General features: G+C 35.5%; 2 protein-coding genes, 1 long non-coding RNA gene and 1 other non-coding gene across 4 annotated transcripts; 1 reads left to right on the top strand and 3 right to left on the bottom strand.

Annotated features, from left to right (window-relative positions):
* Positions 1-490: 490 nt before the first annotated feature.
* LOC114311353 (uncharacterized) lies at positions 491-5869 on the bottom strand. Its single transcript, XR_014333584.1, has 2 exons — positions 5690-5869; positions 491-1064 (listed from the first exon to the last, which is right to left on the bottom strand). It is a non-coding gene; the product is annotated as an uncharacterized LOC114311353 (long non-coding RNA).
* A 1175-nt stretch (positions 5870-7044) lies between these two features.
* LOC114311355 (enoyl-CoA delta isomerase 2, peroxisomal) lies at positions 7045-8251 on the top strand. Its single transcript, XM_028257496.2, has one exon. The coding sequence runs from the start codon at positions 7401-7403 to the stop codon at positions 8220-8222; it is 822 nt and encodes a 273-aa protein (XP_028113297.2). The 5' UTR covers positions 7045-7400; the 3' UTR covers positions 8223-8251.
* A 2523-nt stretch (positions 8252-10774) lies between these two features.
* Positions 10775-12664, bottom strand: LOC145793867 (uncharacterized). The gene is made up of 8 exons (XM_082876749.1): positions 12619-12664; positions 12492-12521; positions 12152-12402; positions 11869-12075; positions 11700-11789; positions 11516-11602; positions 11079-11420; positions 10775-10978 (listed from the first exon to the last, which is right to left on the bottom strand). Exons 1-8 carry the CDS (start codon positions 12662-12664, stop codon positions 10790-10792), a joined length of 1242 nt encoding a protein of 413 aa, XP_082732875.1. The 3' UTR covers positions 10775-10789.
* Positions 12665-17529: 4865 nt separating this feature from the next.
* Positions 17530-17657, bottom strand: LOC114311374 (U11 spliceosomal RNA). The gene has a single exon (XR_003646469.2). It is a non-coding gene; the product is annotated as a U11 spliceosomal RNA (small nuclear RNA).
* Between the last annotated feature and the right edge of the window lie 83 nt (positions 17658-17740).

Genomic DNA, 17740 nt, shown 5'->3' with positions numbered 1-17740 from the left:
CGTTCCCCGTTGGACACTTGTGCAGGTTTCTCAGTGGGCCCAGAGATCGAACGACGGTGTGGAAGGCGTGGATCAGCCCGACCTGTTTTGTCACGACCAAAACCTGCCCCTATAGGTTTAGCATCGTAACCGACCAGTAATCCTAGGATTATCGAAGGCCTCTGAGACAGATTACCATAATATTAGGGGCTAGCGGAAGCAAATAACAATATACAACGTCCATTGAGCTCTGCAGACTTATATGAGGCAGAAAAATTTTAAAATTTTTATATACACATATACACATTATCTTCAAGTCATAATATATATACAAATCAGACAAAAAGGACTTAAACTTTAAATCACATATTGATAATCACTTGATATATCCGGAACCTCCACGGGAGGCACATAGGTTGGCTGACAAAACAGATTTTAGGCAGATGCCTCTAAGCCTGGTCATGTGCCTGATCACCTACATACATAAATAATACAGTGAGTTAAAGCCCAGTGAATAATAACAGAGTAAAGGGGTTTTATGAATGATGTCCAGCACAAGTTAGGATCCAGTATTTAAATCAGAACATATTCAGACTTCAAAACAGAAATAGATTTAGATACACACTCATGTTCATATTCAGATTTTGCATAAGATTATACGTGGTACACCCATTAGCTATCAGATCAATTTGGTCCAGAGACCCACATGCATAGTTGGTACCAACGACCATAAAGGTTCATATCTTGCGCGCAAGTAGTCATGGTATTGTTACCTCCAAGCAAAGGCCACGTGCAGATTGGCCGTGGTATTGTTACCCCCGGGCGAGGGCCACGTGCAGATTGGCCGCAGTATTATTACCCCCGGGCGAGGGCCACGTGAACTAAAGGTGCCACAAATACTTTTCAGAAAATTGGACATTCATTCATAATTCGTAAGATAGCATTTCAGAAAATAGATCATACCATACCAGTCAGAAAATACTTCAGTTAAACATAACTTTACAAAGTTATTACTCACAGAGCCGCAGAAGCAAGTCAGACGAACTGGACATATCAGACAAATCAGGCAGACAATGGCGCGTGACCTACACAAGCACATAACATATACACATTGAAATACAATATTACTCCCTTGATCAAACTTGACTTTCCTAGTCTTTTTCTGTCTAAACAGTCCGAAGTTCTACTATGCTTATTCTGTCTCCTTCAAATAAACCGGTTCTTATTTAACATATTCTTCCATTACTAGGCCCTTCTTTTCCAAATAGATTGATCTTTTTCTTGGCTTCTTAAACAATTATCACTAAGTTAATGACTTATTCTTTAATCAGCTAATTAATGTTGATCATTAACTTATTAATCTTTATTGAGTCATAAATCATGTCTAGAATGCCTTGGAAAGAGATGAGAATAAAAATGTGAACTAAATGCAATTTTTCAAAATATGCTGAAAATAAGTCTCCGCTCGAGCGCCACTTTGGTCGCTCGAGCAGACTATAAAATTTGAAAAACTTCTGGGAGCTCGATTTTCACGCTCGAGCGAGACTTTCCTCGCTCGAGCGGACAACGCAAATTCTGAAATTCCAAAATTGCAATTGAAGTTCAAATTTGGTATTCAAAGCCTCAAAACATATACTTTTAGTGCACAAAAATGGAGAACCATTTATAATTTAGTAAACATTTTCAATTAGAAATCATTCATTCAAAATCATGCTCCAATTGTCCAATTTTAGTTTTAATTTATTTCCTCCATATCAAACCCGATTTCAAACCCACTATTTTTAAAACATAAATTGATCTTCCAAAACTCTTACAAATTCATGGTGCATGAACAATTGAACTTAATTTCATGTTAGGATAATTAAATTCAAACCCAAAATAATTAATTTCTAATGTAACTTCATAAACTTGATCTTGACTCCAATTCATCATTTTCTTATCAATTTCCTTCTAATCTCATAAAATTGATTTCTAACTCTTTTCTGTCTCCTTAAATTATGAAATTGAAATTATAAAACTCTTAGAAAAGCATTTGCATGTGTGAAATTATAACCAAAATCAAATCATCTACATCAAAATCCCTTTAATTCAAAATTAAACTCAAAATGTTCATGAATTTGTAATTTACCACAACTTGTTCTTCTTATATCCAAACATGAAATTAATTCTTCAAATCTCTTAAAATTTCATTGATGTATGTAAAGATGAAGTCCAAATTCATGAGGAATAATAGAATTTAAACTTACTTGATAAATTTTCCCAAACCCGTTTCCTTAATCTCAAGCTTGACTCAATTTATTTTAACCTCAATTTAATCCATAGTCATAGATGTTCTAAAATATGTTTAATTTGAGTTAAACTCTTAGATTACATTACATGCATGGGTCAATACTTAAGGTCAAAACCCATATTTATTCTTTAATTCTTCCAAATTACATGCATGTAGAAATAAGGCCCAATTCATGCAAGATTACAAAAATTAAATGCAAAATAACTAATTTCCATAATCATGAACTTACTTTAATTTTGTTGGTAATTCTTTCTAATTATATGAAGTTGAAGTATCAAACCTTTGGAAAATAATGGTGCATGTAAAATTAGAGCTCAAATTCATCAAAGATAATTAAAATTATTCTCAAATGATGAGTTTCTAAATCAATTTCATTCCTCATAAACTTAATTCCATTTCTTTATTCTTCTCCCTAGTGTTAGATAATGTCTCAATGGGACCACATAATTAAATGTGGTGTTATCATTTATAAGAAACCTACAATTTAAGTAATTCAATTTAGTTAATAGGCTTAAGGGTATATGTGTTATGAACCTAATGTGTAGATACTAGTTGTATAATTTCTATTTCTATGAGGGGCAGAAATAGAAATTAAAAAATAATGGTTAAAGTTGGTTTTCATTCCTTTTGGACTTCCACAACCTTTCAGTTTTGAAAACCAATAAATAGAAATTAAAACCAATAATGGTTAAAGTTGGTTTTCATTCCTTTTGAACTTCCACAACCTTTCAGTTTGAAAACCAATTACAACCTTTAAAAGGTTATGGTCCCTATTCCTTCCCAGGTGGAAATAAGAACACTGCCATTTTTTTCCTAAATCCTCTCAAGGAGAAACATAAGGCACCAAAGGGGAAAGGATTAGAAGGCAATAACATAATCAATAACAAAGAGTTCATTGATAATCACGCTTCCGTTTAACCGTTCATCAATGGATTCAGGTATGTCATTTTGTCTTGATTTCTTGATAATACACATGGTAAATGATCCAAAGTGTAAGGTTTATGTTCTGAAATTTATGTTTACAATTGGTATCAGAGCATGCATATCATGTGTCTTATCATAATTGATATGCTTTATTCATTCTATTTAGTTTCCTGGAATCAGATTCTGAATTTTCTTATGGATGTAAATTCTATTTTTTCCTGTTTTGTTCTGTGAAAATGGCAATCTGTTTTCTGGAATTGTAAAATGATTCGGTGGGCAGTTTTTTTTTTTTTTTTTTTTTTCTCTCAAATGGATGAACATCATGTATTTATATATATATATAGATATATCTTGCGATTTGATCGGTTTAATTTTGAACATCATAAAAAAAAAACTATTTGTTTTTGGACCCGTCAATTCTATTTATATATGTATATATATAATTGGAATTGCTGCAGATTATATAACATATACGGGGTCACAAATTTAGAAATCTTTAAATTTAATGTAATTTCATACAACGTCTACAGAAATTTAATTTTCTAACATTCTCAATATAAGTCAATTCAAACAAGATGTCACAAAAGTGATCTCTCTTGTCTAGATTGTTTTATATGGAATGTTTTGAAGTTCATGTCTGTGTATCTCATGCGGGTATTTATCGGTCCAAAGACATGATTAAGACTTGGCAGAATTACACACACATTTTGTGGTGATAAACATGTGCCAATTGTCAAGAAAACCTAATGTGAATAATAAATCCATCAAAAGATAGATTTGTTATTTGACATAACTTATTGTCAATGTTTGATCATTACAACAAGAATACCACTTACAGTTAATATCACTACCCAAAGGCTTGGTATTAATGTTGTGCTAGGTATCTTGAGATGTTGTCATTAAATTAATTTATTTAGAGATTATCTGTTTGGTAACTTAATGTGAGCATAAGTGTGAGATCGGATAAGTTAGAGGTCATTGGATATTCCGACTCCGATTTTGCTGGATGCCAAGACAGTAGGAAATCCAGAATTTGTAGCATGTTATGAGGCATCAAACCAAGGGATATGGCTGCGAAATTTTGTCACTAGGTTGCGTATTTTGGAAGGCACTGCAAGACCACTTAAGTTATATTGTGACAATAAGTCTGCAGTTTTATATTCCAATAACAACAGGAGCTCGACAAAATCAAAGCATATTGATATCAAGTTCCTAGTTGTAAAAGAAAGAGTGCAAAGTGGACAGATTTCCATAAAGCACATTGGAACAAACTCCATGATAGTGGATCCACTTACGAAGGGACTACCACACAAGGTCTTTCATGAGCACACTGCTCAGATGGGTGTTGTTCTATTTGAGAACATTCTGGTTTAGTGGGAGTTTGTATTTATATTACTGCTTTATGTCAGCCTTGAGTTTTATCTATGTAATTAGATTAATTTCTACAGAAATGAAATATTCAGTTTATTACGCTCTGTTACGTATTGTGAAGTATTGATCTCAATAAAGTTAAGTAGGACCAGTTGGAAATAGGCATGTATGGATCACATCACATGTAATTTCCATGCTACGCATCCATGATTGATCTATGTCATTTAGCTGTATTAGTATACGTGACCATTGGTGGGTCGAGTTACGATTGATGTAACGAAGACCGCTTTGATCCTATATTAATATAGTTAATGGACAAGATTGTTTGGATACCCTCAAGTTATGATAACAAATTTCTGAGCTCACTAAAGTTAAGCACATTTTTCAGGATACATATGTGGTCCAGTGGGAGATTGTTAGATAATGTCTCAATGAGACCACATAATTAAATGTGGTGTTATCATTTATAAGAAACCTACAATTTAAGTGATTCAATTTAGTTAATAGGCTTAAGGGTATACGTGTTATGGACCTAATGTGTAGATACTAGTTGTATAATTTCTATTTCTATGAGGGGCAGAAATAGAAATTAAAAAATAATGGTTAAAGTTGATTTTCATTCCTTTTGAACTTCCACAACTTTTCAGTTTTGAAAACCAATAAATAGAAATTAAAACCAATAATGGTTAAAGTTGGTTTTCATTCCTTTTGAACTTCCACAACCTTTCAGTTTTGAAAACCAATTACAACCTTTAAAAGGTCATGGTCCCTATTCCTTCCCATGTGGAAATAAGAACACTGCCATTTTTTTCCTAAATCCTCTCAAGGAGAAACATAAGGCATCAAAGGGGAAAGGATTAGAAGCCAATAACATAATCAATAACAAAGAGTTCATTGATAATCACGCTTCCGTTTAACCGTTCATCAATGGATTCAGGTATGTTATTTTGTCTTGATTTCTTGATAATACACATGGTAAATGATCCAAAGTGTAAGGTTTATGTTCTGAAATTTATGTTTACATTTAGTTTCCTTCTCTTTTCATGGAATTAATCCCATTCACTTCTTGATTTTAGTTGCTAGAAAATGAATCTAAAAAAAAAAAATCAAGCTTGAAATCCTTACCCTTTTTCTTTAATGGTTGAATTTCTTGAGTCTTCTCTTTGTCACTCTTTACTTTCTTCTTTGTTTCCAATTTCTTTCTTTAACTCTAGCACCAGCATACAAAACAGTGGCTTCCTCTCTCTCGGCTCTTTCTCCCTCTTTTGAACTCATATTCTCTTCACTCCCTTTTTTAGCGAAGGCAAAACAAATGGTTGACTACTTAAAGATTTATTGCCCGAAGGAATATCACCACATTACACACACATGTTCACTCCATGGCCTTGCACAAGCACACGTGCACAGCCCTGAAGCCTCCAGCACATCACTCATACACACACTTAGACTTCTTTGCACACCCACACCCACACCCATATGCACCCTCCAAATTAGACTACTCAATTTATGATTAAACTTAACTTAATTAAACAACACTTGATCCAAATAATTATTGATTAACACATAATTAAATTAATCATGATTAATCACCAATCTCACATAATTTAATTAGTCTAATTGACTTCCATTAGAGCCCAATTAACTATATTTAAATTTATCAATCCGAATCGAATTTTTAGTCAGACTCCCAAAAGACTCCAAATTTTAAATTAAATTTATTATCATTATCAGTTTTGATTTCCCAAATCATTTAGGTATTCAATTCCTGATCAGATTCAAATTTCCATCAATAAATTACATATTCAAATTGGACAAATCATAATTAAATTTAATTTATAATAACCACAATTCTCAATCCTCATGACTTAATCAGCTCCAATTAGGACCTAATTAATCAAATCTCAATTTTACTAAACTAAAACGAATATTTAATTAAACCCCCAAATGAGTCCATAATTAAGATTAAATTGATTCAACTTCTTAACTTCATCTCCTTAAGCTATTTGGACCCTTAATTCCTAATTCCAAAACAAATATTTAATAGAATCATATACGAATCAAATTCCACAATTCTCATAAATTTCAAATTAAATTATAATACTCGACAATTAAATTTCAAATCCTGTTAATTAATCAAGCACTCATTATTATAAGTGTTGGGATCGTTACACGTTCCTCAAAGACCAGTAGTATCATCATCATTTTACATTACTTAAAATGGTTCTTCATATTGAGCAATATTTTTTAATGCCATTTGATCACAAAATTCATATTCATTATCACTGTCTATAAGCACCGTCATTATTCAATTATTTAAATTATTTATATTTTGTTAATTATAACTTATGAATAGTTAAAATTGATATTATTTTAAAAATTAAGAATTAAAATTAAAATAATTTCAAATATATATGTATATATTTAATTTGTTATTGACATCAAACCTAAAAGTTTATTTTTATATTTTTAACAAATTTTTATAATACCTAAGGTGGTGTTTGGTTTTTATTTTTGGCTAAATAATTACAAAAGGATAAAAAAAAAATCAAAAAATTATAAATGACAAAAATCACAAAAAGACAAAAAAATTCATCATTCCAAAGTTAAAAAGTTAAAAAAGTCAATAAAAAATATCAAACGAATAAAAAAGTTTCAAATTCAAAAAATTGAAAAATCAAAAAATTAACTAAAAAGATCATTCTCTCAAACGAAGGCTAAAATTGTTGGTGGATAAATAAATTCATTATAAAGCGACAACCCCTAATAATTTTCTCAACAAATCCGCCCCGTATCGGCCACATATATCCCATCTCAACCTCATTGGTGTTATCAACTGATGTCTCATGTGAGCTCGCCGCAGGGTATCCAAATCCCAATTCTTTATCTTCTGATAACACTGCGCACCAACCAAAAAGCGACGGAACATTGTACCACCATGTGCACGTTAGAGAAGCGCGGCAACATCTTCTTCTTGACTCTCACCGGCGACGATGAGCATCGCCTGAACCCGACCCTCATCGGCTCGCTCCGATCGGCTCTGCGCGAAGCACAGGAGCAATCGACTCGCGGCTCGGCTCTCATCACCACCGCTCACGGCAAGTTCTTCTCCAACGGTTTCGACCTCGCCTGGGCCCAATCCGGCGGCTCCCCTTCCGCCGCCCGTGATCGGCTCCATCACATGTTCGTTTCATTCAGGCCGTTGGTGGCGGACTTGATCTCCCTCCCGATGCCGACGATCGCCGCCGTGACAGGCCACGCCGCCGCCGCGGGGATGTTGCTCGCGATGAGCCACGACTACGTGCTCATGAGGAGTGATAGAGGTGTGCTGTACATGAGCGAGCTGGACATAGGGATGACTCTTCCGGAAAACGCCATGGCGGTGGTGAGGTCGAAGGTGGGATCTGCGGCAGCGCGTAGGGATTTGTTGTTGAAGGCGTCAAAGGTGAGGGCGGCGGAGGCGGTGGCGATGGGGATCGTTGACTCGGCGCACGATAGCGCGGAGGGGGTGGTGGAGGCTGCGGTGCGGCTGGGGGAGGAGTTGACCAAGAGGAAATGGGATGGAGAGGTGTATGGGGAAATAAGGAAATCACTATATCCAGAGCTATGTGGCATCCTTGGATTGGCTGATAAAGTTGTAACAGCTTCTTCAAAGCTTTGAAGTATGAAAATTGTTTTCTATGATTTATGGAAGGGAAAAGTCAGGGATTATGAAAATTTTGTCATGAAAATGATTATGAAAAATTTATGATCCTTGGATTACCTTGATTAGTGTGTGGTGCTTTATTCTAAGTGTAATTCAAGGGTCACAAAACTTTCATGATTATTTTCATGACAAAATTTTTATGATACCTAACATTGCTGTTTATGAAATTGCTTTCGGGAAATTTTGTTACAAAGTTTGATTGGGACCCAATTTTGGAAGTGGTGTATTACAATCAAGTGACAAAAAAGAGTAAGGCTATTTGTATCAATTAATTTATTTATTAGTATATTAATTGATGATGTGACATAATTTAAGATATTTCTAATATTTATAATTTGTATAATAATAATATCATAACTAGTATTAATACATTAGTTAGTGCACTAATTAATGTATGTAGTACCACTCAAAAATAAAAGGCCCATTTTGGGCGAGGGATATATAACAACCCATGATTCGTATTGTTTGATCAGGGAACAAATTTGAGTATCAACCCATGATTTGTATTGTTAGATCAGGGAACAAATTTGAGTAGTTTGTCACATACATTAGACGGACATTGTTTGTTTGATTTCATGCAAGCATTGCCCTAACCTATGATGATAATTAGAATCAAGTGAAGACTGGGATTTAATAAAAGAACATCACAATATATTATTACAGTGAATTTAGACTCTGGAAAAAAAAGAAGTTAAAATTTTGAATCAAAAAGTGAAATGTTGCTAAGATTAAACTAGCATACACTACAAAAAAACTTGTTTTTTGCGACGGTAAAAGGCCGTCGCAAATGCCCAGAAGCCCGTCGCTAATGTCTTTTGCGACGGTAATTTGGCTTTTTGCGACGGTAAGGGGGGGTCGCGACAGACGGGGTTGCAAAAGATGGTATGCCAAGTTTCTGCGACGGTATGCCAAGTTTCGTGCTAAACCGACGCCGTTTGGTGATTTTGGGGCGTTAACGCCTCGAATTCAAGTTTCTTAAGGAAGTTGTTTACCTAAAGTGAAATCCGGCTCTAACTCCCAAACCGGGAACCCGATTCGAGCCCCGTCTTCTCCCACAAGTCTCTCGTGCCTAGGCGGTCGTGTGTGCCAAGTTTCGTGCTAAACCGACGCCGTTTGGTGATTTTGGGGCGTTAACGCCTCGAATTCAAGTTTCTTAAGGAAGTTGTTTGCCTAAAGTGAAATCCGGCTCTAACTCCCAAGCCGGGAACCCGATTCGAGCCCCGTCTTCTCCCACAAGTCTCTCGTGCCTAGGCGGTCGTGTGTGCCAAGTTTCGTGCTAAACCGACGCCGTTTGGTGATTTTGGGGCGTTAACGCCTCGAATTCAAGTTTCTTAAGGAAGTTGTTTGCCTAAAGTGAAATCCGGCTCTAACTCCCAAGCCGGGAACCCGATTCGAGCCCCGTCTTCTCCCACAAGTCTCTCGTGCCTAGGCGGTCGTGTGTGCCAAGTTTCGTGCTAAACCGACGCCGTTTGGTGATTTTGGGGCGTTAACGCCTCGAATTCAAGTTTCTTAAGGAAGTTGTTTGCCTAAAGTGAAATCCGGCTCTAACTCCCAAACCGGGAAGCCGATTCGAGCCCCGTCTTCTCCCACAAGTCTCTCGTGCCTAGGCGGTCGTGTGTGCCAAGTTTCGTGCTAAACCGACGCCGTTTGGTGATTTTGGGGCTTTAACGCCTCGAATTCAAGTTTCTTAAGGAAGTTGTTTGCCTAAAGTGAAATCCGGCTCTAACTCCCAAACCGGGAACCCGATTCGAGCCCCGTCTTCTCCCACAAGTCTCTCGTGCCTAGGCGGTCGTGTGTGCCAAGTTTCGTGCTAAACCGACGCCGTTTGGTGATTTTGGGGCGTTAACGCCTCGAATTCAAGTTTCTTAAGGAAGTTGTTTGCCTAAAGTGAAATCCGGCTCTAACTCCCAAGCCGGGAACCCGATTCGAGCCCCGTCTTCTCCCACAAGTCTCTCGTGCCTAGGCGGTCGTGTGTGCCAAGTTTCGTGCTAAACCGACGCCGTTTGGTGATTTTGGGGCGTTAACGCCTCGAATTCAAGTTTCTTAAGGAAGTTGTTTGCCTAAAGTGAAATCCGGCTCTAACTCCCAAGCCGGGAACCCGATTCGAGCCCCGTCTTCTCCCACAAGTCTCTCGTGCCTAGGCGGTCGTGTGTGCCAAGTTTCGTGCTAAACCGACGCCGTTTGCTGATTTTGGGGCGTTAACGCCTCGAATTCAAGTTTCTTAAGGAAGTTGTTTACCTAAAGTGAAATCCGGCTCTAACTCCCAAACCGGGAAGCCGATTCGAGCCCCGTCTTCTCCCACAAGTCTCTCGTGCCTAGGCGGTCGTGTGTGCCAAGTTTCGTGCTAAACCGACGCCGTTTGCTGATTTTGGGGCGTTAACGCCTCGAATTCAAGTTTCTTAAGGAAGTTGTTTACCTAAAGTAAAATCCGGCTCTAACTCCCAAACCGGGAACCCGATTCGAGCCCCGTCTTCTCCCACAAGTCTCTCGTGCCTAGGCGGTCGTGTGTGCCAAGTTTTGTCCTAAACCGACGCCGTTTGCTGATTTTGGGGCGTTAACGCCTCGAATTCAAGTTTCTGAAACACAAAGATGTATTTTAGCTTAGAATGCAAAGATAAATTGTATACCTGATCTTCTGGTGGTGGTGTATATGGATTCTCGTCTTCTGCAGATTCCCTAAATGCCCGGTGGCCACTCGATGCATCAGGAACCTATGTTAGTCAGTGCATAATGTGTTAATCATATTCGAATTTCATACATAATCTTGAGTGAAAATTGAACTATCAAACAATTGTGATGTTTATATGGAACCTGTCTGTTGGGATCCACACTCGCCCCCTGTGACACAAGGGCCATCATCTCAGCTCTCATCTGCTGCAAATGTGTAGAGAACTCTGCTCGCAGCTCCTCCCTCAACTCATCCCTTAGCTCAGCACGAACCTGCTGCGTGATCTGATCAATAGTCGATGGATGGGGTGTTGACTGTGATGGCCCAGCACCATCCTTATACACCACTCTGCGAGGCACGATTCTCCCGTATGTGCGACAATATCCATGTCTGTCATGACCTATCAACTCATGGAAAATGGCATTCCTAGCCTCCAAAGTCCGACCATCCTCAGGTAGCATAGAGAGTTGACGCTTAAACTCATCCTGTATTGAATAAGACACACAAGTATACGCGAAATTAAGATGGTTGACACACAAAAAATAAACTTTAAATACAATCAAAGGTGTTTGGAAACTACCAAGGTCTGGATAACCTCTGGGTCATCTACTCTACGTGTCATAAGCCAAACATTCATCTTATCAGTAGACTCCCCCTTACTGGTCATCTAAATTTTTTTTTAGAAATATGAAAATTAGAATCCAAATAATTTGCAAATATACAATGTTTATTTATATAGAAAAATAAAACAATAAAATGTAAACCTCATGCCGTATCTGAGAGAAAGTAGTACGCCCTGTGGTATGAGCTATGCCGTGAGCTCGCCGATTTTTAGCGTTCCTACTTGCAATTTTCTATAACAAGTTCAACAAATGTAAGTATGTAAATATGATTTGTATGTTTACATATCATAAATATAACGTAATTGTATACCTCAGCATCGGAAGTACGCCAATACTCTACAAGTTGTTCCCACTGGCTTGGCACAACGTTCATAGGAACATCATCCTTCAGATTAGGATCAGAGCTTCTAGGCTTGAAATACTTAGCCTTAAGCTTGTTCTTGTGATCCTTCCATATGCTGTTGCAGTTTTTCATGCAGATTGGCTTGTACTCCTCTGGACATATATTCAAATTGTCCTATAAAACACAAAGTTTAAGGCTAAGTATAACACAAATTTGGAATTCGAATTTGTGGACAAAAATATACTTTTACCTTCACATCCTTCCAGATAGCATCAACAATATCATCAGGCACACTGTTCCAGTCAACAAAAGTAAGAGGAACAATGTTACCATTCCGAACAATAATGCCAAGTTGAGTAGTTAACTTGGCCACGTTATCTCCTATTGGGCAGTAATTTCCATCAAATTGTATGTGCAGCTTTTTACCAGTACCCCACTCTTTAATGCCCTTGGCACATCCTCTACCACGCCTAGTCGAGGTCGATGAAGAACTAACATGACCTGCGATATACAATAATAATAAACAATATGCAATGGTAACAACCAAATACAAATTTAAATAATGTGAATACAAATCATATCAAATAAACCTGATGTGGGCTGTGAAGAAGTCGAAGGGTCTGCAAAATACAATGAGAATAAACAAGTTATATATAATGAGCATAAATAAATGTATGTGTAAATAATTTTCATGCAACTCAAAGCAAATTTAAATACCTGCGGATGGCTCATAAGCTGATGATGATAGCTGCTGTGGTGCCATTAATGGTGGACGCACCGATGGTAGGCGTGGAGGCCGAGTACATGGTAGCTGCTGTGGTGCCACTGATGGTGGTCGATACGGTGGTAATGGCCCCTCAGATGCTGGTGGCACTAATGGCCCCTCCGATGCTGGCCGATGTGATGCCTCCTCTAATGGTGGTGCTACTGATGTCCTGTTATGTAGCACATCAGACATCATGCGCCGGGGATGATCAGGCTTCCTCTTCCTTCCCATAATAATCTTCAAGCAATATAACATTAATTGACATTAGAAACATAGACAATGGTTTGTCATCAACTATAATATGACATGATTTGAACTAATACAATTACAAAGACAAAGTAAATTAAGAAATTGATGATTAACTACAACCTTGGCCTTAATTGAATTACTAATGTTGATTACATATCAGCCTATTTGAACATCAACTGTTTCCCCTTCTGCGGCTTCCCTCACCCAACCAACTTCTTCATCACGAAGCATTATATTTTCTTCCAATTGTTGGCTCATGTATGGCTCGATTTGTGGATCAGTTGAACTCATATCAAATAAACCTCTTTGAGACATCTTCACCACGACTTGCCAGTCTGGTTGTAACGGGTCTGCAACATACCAAACTTGCTCTGCTTGGGACGCCAAGATGAAAGGTTCATTGGTAATACCTCATCATTACTAAAGTCAATATTCCGACGGTCAAAATCTTTCCATGCAAGGGAGTCAGCAGGATGCCTGAAGACACCATCATCAGTTCGTTCCTCTGCATGCCATCTCATTAACTTGGCCGTCTTGGATGACATAAACAACCTCTGCAACCTTGACTTTAAAGGAAAATACCTCATCTGTTTTGCAGCTACTTGTTTGCCACCTGTGTTAGGACCATTTGAACCACCATCACCATTTGATTTCCATCTAGAACTGTTGCATATGACACATTTATCAAGATTGGCGTCCTCGTTTCGAAACAACATGCAACTGTTGGGACATGCATCCCACGTCTCATACGTGAAGCCCAAATCTGTTGTGACCTTTTGAGCTTTATAATATGAGTCCGGGAGTTTCACACCCAACGGAAACGCCTCATTCAATAACTCAAGCAACATGTCAACAGACTTGTCCGTCCACTGATTAAGCACCTTCAAATGTAGAAGTCGAACAATGAATGACAAAGATGTGAACTTCTGACAACCCGGATACAATTCACTTTGTGCATCTTGAAGAAGTTTGAAATACTTTGCAGTCTCTGCATTTGGACCGAGCTGGGGTTCAGATGCACGGGGATCAGGCCCCTGTGGTTCATCACCCTCAACACTTGTACCGACATGTGGATTTCCCATAGCCCCTTGTATCATTCCAATCATATCATCTCCAATGTCTAAATTAGCTAATGTTTCATTCTCTCGATTACTATGCAGAGATATGTAAGATTCCCCATGATTAATCCAATGTTTGTATGTTTTAAAAAAACCATTCAAAATCAGATGCTCCCGTACACCATCTCGTACAAAATAGTATCGATTCTCACACTTCCTACACGGACAACTGATCATCGAACCTTCAACCCTATTGGTGTAGGCAAACACAAGGAATTCATCAATCCCATTAATGTATTCACTCGACATCCTATTTGGCAAATCAATCCAACTCTTATCCATCATCTGTACACATCCACAAGAATATCTCACCAAAGTAACTCTAAATATAATACCTACACATAAATATTCACTCGACATCCTATTTGGCAAATTAACGAAATGTCTAAAATTCCTATTTAAGAGCATATGATTTGGAAAAAATAAAAAAATAAAAAACTTGAAGGATTGAATGGTAAAATTGATAATTTATGGATGAAATAGAAAAAAAAAATTGATAATTTAAACTTAAAGGATTAGAGCATATGATTAGAGCATATGATTTTGACAAACTATTTCTAATTAGAGCATATGATTTTGACAAACTATTTCTAATTAGACAAACTATATATATATGCATATAATTTTTACTGATTTTGACAAACTATTTCTAATTAGAGCATATGATTTGGAAAAAATAAAAAAATAAAAAACTTGAAGGATTGAATGGTAAAATTGATAATTTATGGATGAAATAGAAAAAAAAAATGATAATTTAAACTTAAAGGATTAGAGCATATGATTAGAGCATATGATTTTGACAAACTATTTCTAATTAGAGCATATGATTTTGACAAACTATTTCTAATTAGACAAACTATATATATATATGCATATAATTTTTACTGATTTTGACAAACTATTTCTAATTAGAGCATATGATTTGGAAAAAATAAAAAAATAAAAAACTTGAAGGATTGAATGGTAAAATTGATAATTTATGGATGAAATAGAAAAAAAAAATGATAATTTAAACTTAAAGGATTAGAGCATATGATTAGAGCATATGATTTTGACAAACTATTTCTAATTAGAGCATATGATTTTGACAAACTATTTCTAATTAGACAAACTATATATATATGCATATAATTTTTACTGATTTTGACAAACTATTTCTAATTAGAGCATATGATTTGGAAAAAATAAAAAAATAAAAAACTTGAAGGATTGAATGGTAAAATTGATAATTTATGGATGAAATAGAAAAAAAAAATGATAATAGTTGAAGAGATATAAATGAAAACAACCATAAAAATAATTAAAAAAACTTAAAAACACTAATTGATAATAATTGATAATAATTGATAAATGTTGATAATAATTAAAAAATAAACAGTTTTATATATATATATATATATATATATATAGACAGATTTATTAATAACCATGAGACAAATCTGTTATATATAGACAGATTTCAGATTTATATACATATATATAGACAGATTTATTAATTAAAGTATGTTCTTAATTAAAGTATGTTATTAATAAACAGATTTATATACATATATATAGACAGATTTATATATATATATAGACAGATTTATATATATATATATATATAACAGATTTATATATATAGATTTCAGATAAACAGATTTATATATATATAGACAGATTTCAGATTTATATATATATATAGATTTATATACATTTCAGATTTATATATATATATATATAGATTTATATACATTTCAGATATATATATATATATATATATAGATTTATATAGATTTATATACATTGCATATATATATATATAGACAGATTCATATATATATATACACAGACCGAGAGAGAGAGAGAGAGAGAGAGAGAGAGAGCATACGCAGAGGGAGAGAGGGTCGTCGCCGGAGCACCACTCTTGTCGCCGGAGCCGTCGCCGCCGCACCACCGTTGTCTTCCTCGTAGGCCGTTTGGGAAATTTGGGGGTGAAGTTAGGGATTTGGTGAGGAGGATCGAGCGGGAGGCAGAAGGAAAAAGGGAGGGTTTTTTTTTTTGGACTTTTTGCGACGGTATGATGTACACCGTCGCAAATAGAACGAAAAACGGTGCCGTTTGCATTAATCCTTTTTTGCGACGGAAATTTGCCGTCGCAAATGACATATGCCGTCTCAAAAAAAAGGTTTTTTGCGACGGTTTTATGTACCGTCGCTAATACTTCCCCATTTCCGACGCCTCCGCTTAGTTTCATTACCGACGGGTCAGTACCGTCGCTAAAGGCTATTATTTGCGACAGTAGAAGTTACCGTCGCAAAAAACGGTTTTTTGCGACGGGGGGCGCGGCGTCGCTAAAAACCCCGTCTTTTTTGCTATATTTTCCTGTAGTGATAGAATTTGAATCCCTTATTGATGATTATGAGTAATATTCTGGTAAAATTTTAGGAATATTTAGCATGACCAATATTATTATCCACGACATTGAATTACAATCATTGAAGGGGGCACAGGGCATTCCAACATAGTTTTATTTTTAATTTTTAATTTTTTTTTATCTAACACAAGTTGTTTTAAACAAAATTCTTAAATTTAGATTTAGTTTTAAACTTAATTTTCAAATTCAAGATTTCATGAATTTCATATTTAAAAAACTTAAGAGTTGAAGTCTTTGTTTCAATAAAATCATTTAAAATACAAATTACTCCCATGGGTTTGAAAATTACAATTACTTTTTTTTTTAATGAGAATTAGTCATTTAACTTTAGTTAACATAAAAAATAAAATTCCTTAACTTCCCTTCTATACAAAATGATATTATCAAAAACTGTTAATGAAATAATGACTAATTAATAAATGAGGTAATTTGTTTTACAATTAAAAATTCTAAGAGATAAAGATGTAATTTAGCACCGTAAGTGATTATATTTTAAACAAATCTTAGAGAGTGCAATTTGTAACTTGTCTAAATTTTTATATAAAATTATGGGCTAATTACGGACTTATTGTAATTCATTTATTTAATAACATAATGCCCATAAATAAGTCAAGCAAAGTTTTATCAACCTCGAGAAATATGGGCTTATTGTAACTCATTCATTTAAAAATATAAAGCCCATAAATCAAGCTAAGTTTTATAAGTGACCAATTAAAGTTCAACTCAAAAACTGCCAACCAATTAAAGTTTAACTCAAAATTTTTTTTTTTAATTATTATTAACAATTATTATTAATATTATGACAAATGTTTTATAAAACATTATTTCATGTTGAAAAATATATAAACTCTTTTAATATATACAAATAGTAAAAAATATATTAATCTCAATAAAAATACATTAAAATTAAAATTAAATAAAAAATACTTTATTCTACAAATGTTTTGTACATCTAACAAAATCCAAATGCTATATTTTTATACAAAATTATAAATTAATTTTTTTATAAATATTATATCTAATCCTTGCACAATCTTCATCATCTCCATCACCAAAAAGAAAACTTCACATAATGAAAATGGTGGATCGGCCAAAGCGGGCCAACCCATGAAGTTTCCACAAATTATGTCAGCCATATGTCTTGATAGCCATACAGCACTCGCCTAACGAGGGCGGGCGTGGCATATTTAGCCAACCGACCCTTTTTAAATTTTCACCCAAAGCCCTACCCATTTCTTGTACAGCTCACTACCAAATCCTTTTGCTCTCACTTTCGATGTGGGATACTAC

Source organism: Camellia sinensis, chromosome 6, assembly GCF_055761805.1.
Source record: "Camellia sinensis isolate YWXY chromosome 6, ASM5576180v1, whole genome shotgun sequence".
Taxonomy (NCBI): Eukaryota; Viridiplantae; Streptophyta; class Magnoliopsida; order Ericales; family Theaceae; genus Camellia; species Camellia sinensis.
This window is presented reverse-complemented; position numbering and strand designations above follow the sequence as displayed.

Coding starts and splice junctions, on each gene's coding strand:
- LOC145793867 (XM_082876749.1), bottom strand. CDS start 12,664: ATGGCACCACAGCAGCTATCATCATCAGCTTATGAGCCATCCGCAG. Junction 12,076..12,151: donor CTATCTGGAAGGATGTGAAG/GTAAAAGTATAT, acceptor TGTGTTTTATAG/GACAATTTGAATATATGTCC. Junction 11,421..11,515: donor CAGAGGTTATCCAGACCTTG/GTAGTTTCCAAA, acceptor TATTCAATACAG/GATGAGTTTAAGCGTCAACT.
- LOC114311355 (XM_028257496.2), top strand. CDS start 7,401: ATGTCTCATGTGAGCTCGCCGCAGGGTATCCAAATCCCAATTCTTTAT.